This window comes from Aplysia californica, unplaced genomic scaffold (genome assembly GCF_000002075.1).
Source record: "Aplysia californica isolate F4 #8 unplaced genomic scaffold, AplCal3.0 scaffold00381, whole genome shotgun sequence".
In the NCBI taxonomy this organism is placed as follows: domain Eukaryota; kingdom Metazoa; phylum Mollusca; class Gastropoda; order Aplysiida; family Aplysiidae; genus Aplysia; species Aplysia californica.
The window spans coordinates 63,186-64,837 of record NW_004797651.1 but is presented as its reverse complement, the minus strand read 5'-3'; the positions used below and the strand labels follow the sequence as shown (position 1 = coordinate 64,837).

The window sequence follows — 1,652 nt, the reverse complement described above, 5'->3', positions numbered from 1 at the left end:
GAGAGAGTTGTTGGAGGATGGCTGCAAGTCTATGAGAGAGAGAGAGAGAGAGAGAGAGAGAAAAGGGAGGGGGTGGGAGAAAGCCAGAGAGAGAGAGAGAGGAGGGGGAGCAAACTGACAGACTTAGAGAGAAAGAGAGAGACAGAGAGGCAGAAGAGAGATAGAAAGAAAGAAACAGGGAGAAACCTAATTTTTATCCTATCGTGGTTTTGGTGTTTTGTTTTGGACGAGGTGGGTTTTTTTTTTTAGCTTTGGGGGGATTTTTTGGGGGGTGGGGGTTAGCATCCCAACGAACCAATGACTGACCTGTGTCCACTCCCCATGCGCCAGGAACCATCGGGGCATGGAGGAGAAGATGGACGCTGCCACCAGCCGGCTAGAGATGTTGGAGGCTGAGCTGAGACTGAGGGAGAGAGAGATGGAGGAAGCAGAAGCACAGAAGGAGAATATGGAGAAAGACATTCACAGTCTCAAGCAGAGCGTGAAAGGTGAGACATGAGGAAGGGGAACGTGTGTAAAGTGGAGAACACTGTAGACGGTGGACTTAAAGCATACTGTAAAAGGTGGACTAAAGGAAGTTTGTGACTTATAGCATACTGTAAATCGTGGACTAAAGGAATCTTGACCAACACCAAAAGTGGGCATTGCCCTCGAAAAGGAGAAGTTTGGTTTCATTGGTGTGTATATTTGTTTGGTTATAGAGAAAACTCCCCTTGTCTTTTAAAGAAACTGAACTATGGGTAAAAGCTTTAACTTCAAATTTTTCAAAACATCATTTCTCGGGATATCCCCCGTATGCTTAAAAGCGACCAATTTTGACAATGACTGTTTTGTGTGTTCCCAGAGAGCAAGGCAGAGCTCAAGTCTCTACAGGACAACATCAGAGAGGCCGAGGAACAGATGAGGGGCTTGGAGCAGGTGGGGGATTGTTTCTGTGCTCTGGACCCGCCCCCTCATACCACCCCTTCCCTTCTCTCTATCTCCCTCTTTCTCTTTCTCTCTGTCTCTCTTTCTCTCACTCTCACTCTCTTTTTCTCTCTCTCTTTCTCACCCTCTTTCTCTCTGACTCTCTTTCTCACTCTTCTCACTCTTACTCTATTTTTACTCTCTCTCTCTCTCTCTCTCTCTCTCTCTCTCTCTCTCTCTCTCTCTCTCTCTAACTCTTTCTTACTGTCTTTCTCACACTATCTACTCTGGGCCCGCCCCTTTACACCATACTCTCTCCTTCCAAACAGTTCCTCTCCAGAATAATAGTTCGTCCACCTTCAGCATCTGACAACAATCACTTTATCAGCACAGGAGAATATTAATTCTTAAAGAAGAATAGAAGAAATATGAACTGAACTGATTTGTGACTCCCGCCATGGCCAATAAAACCTTCAGACCACACTCTCTAATTCCTTTGCCCCCCCCCTACTATTTTTTCCTCTTTTACATGACACTGTGTCATTACCCTGGCCCCCACTCCCCTCCACCCCCTCCCACGTCCCTAATCCCCAACTCCTTCCTTAAAATCACGCTCTCTCCTCGTGTTAACTCCGCTCCCCTTCCACATCTACCTATCTCTCACAAACTTAACTCCGCCCCCTTCCATATCTCTCTATCTCTCACAAACTTAACTCCGCCCCCTTCCACCTCCCCCTATCTCTCAC

General features: G+C 46.7%; 1 protein-coding gene across 1 annotated transcript in view; it reads left to right on the top strand.

Moving 5' to 3' along the window:
* Positions 1-334: 334 nt before the first annotated feature.
* LOC101847124 (myosin heavy chain) overlaps positions 335-1,652 on the top strand; it is a gene marked incomplete in the record, with an annotated part of 23,467 nt that continues 22,149 nt past the window's right edge. Inside the window, 2 exon segments of the mRNA XM_035971121.1 lie at positions 335-488; positions 845-918. Of these exon segments, the coding sequence (XP_035827014.1) occupies positions 344-488; positions 845-918 (219 nt within the window).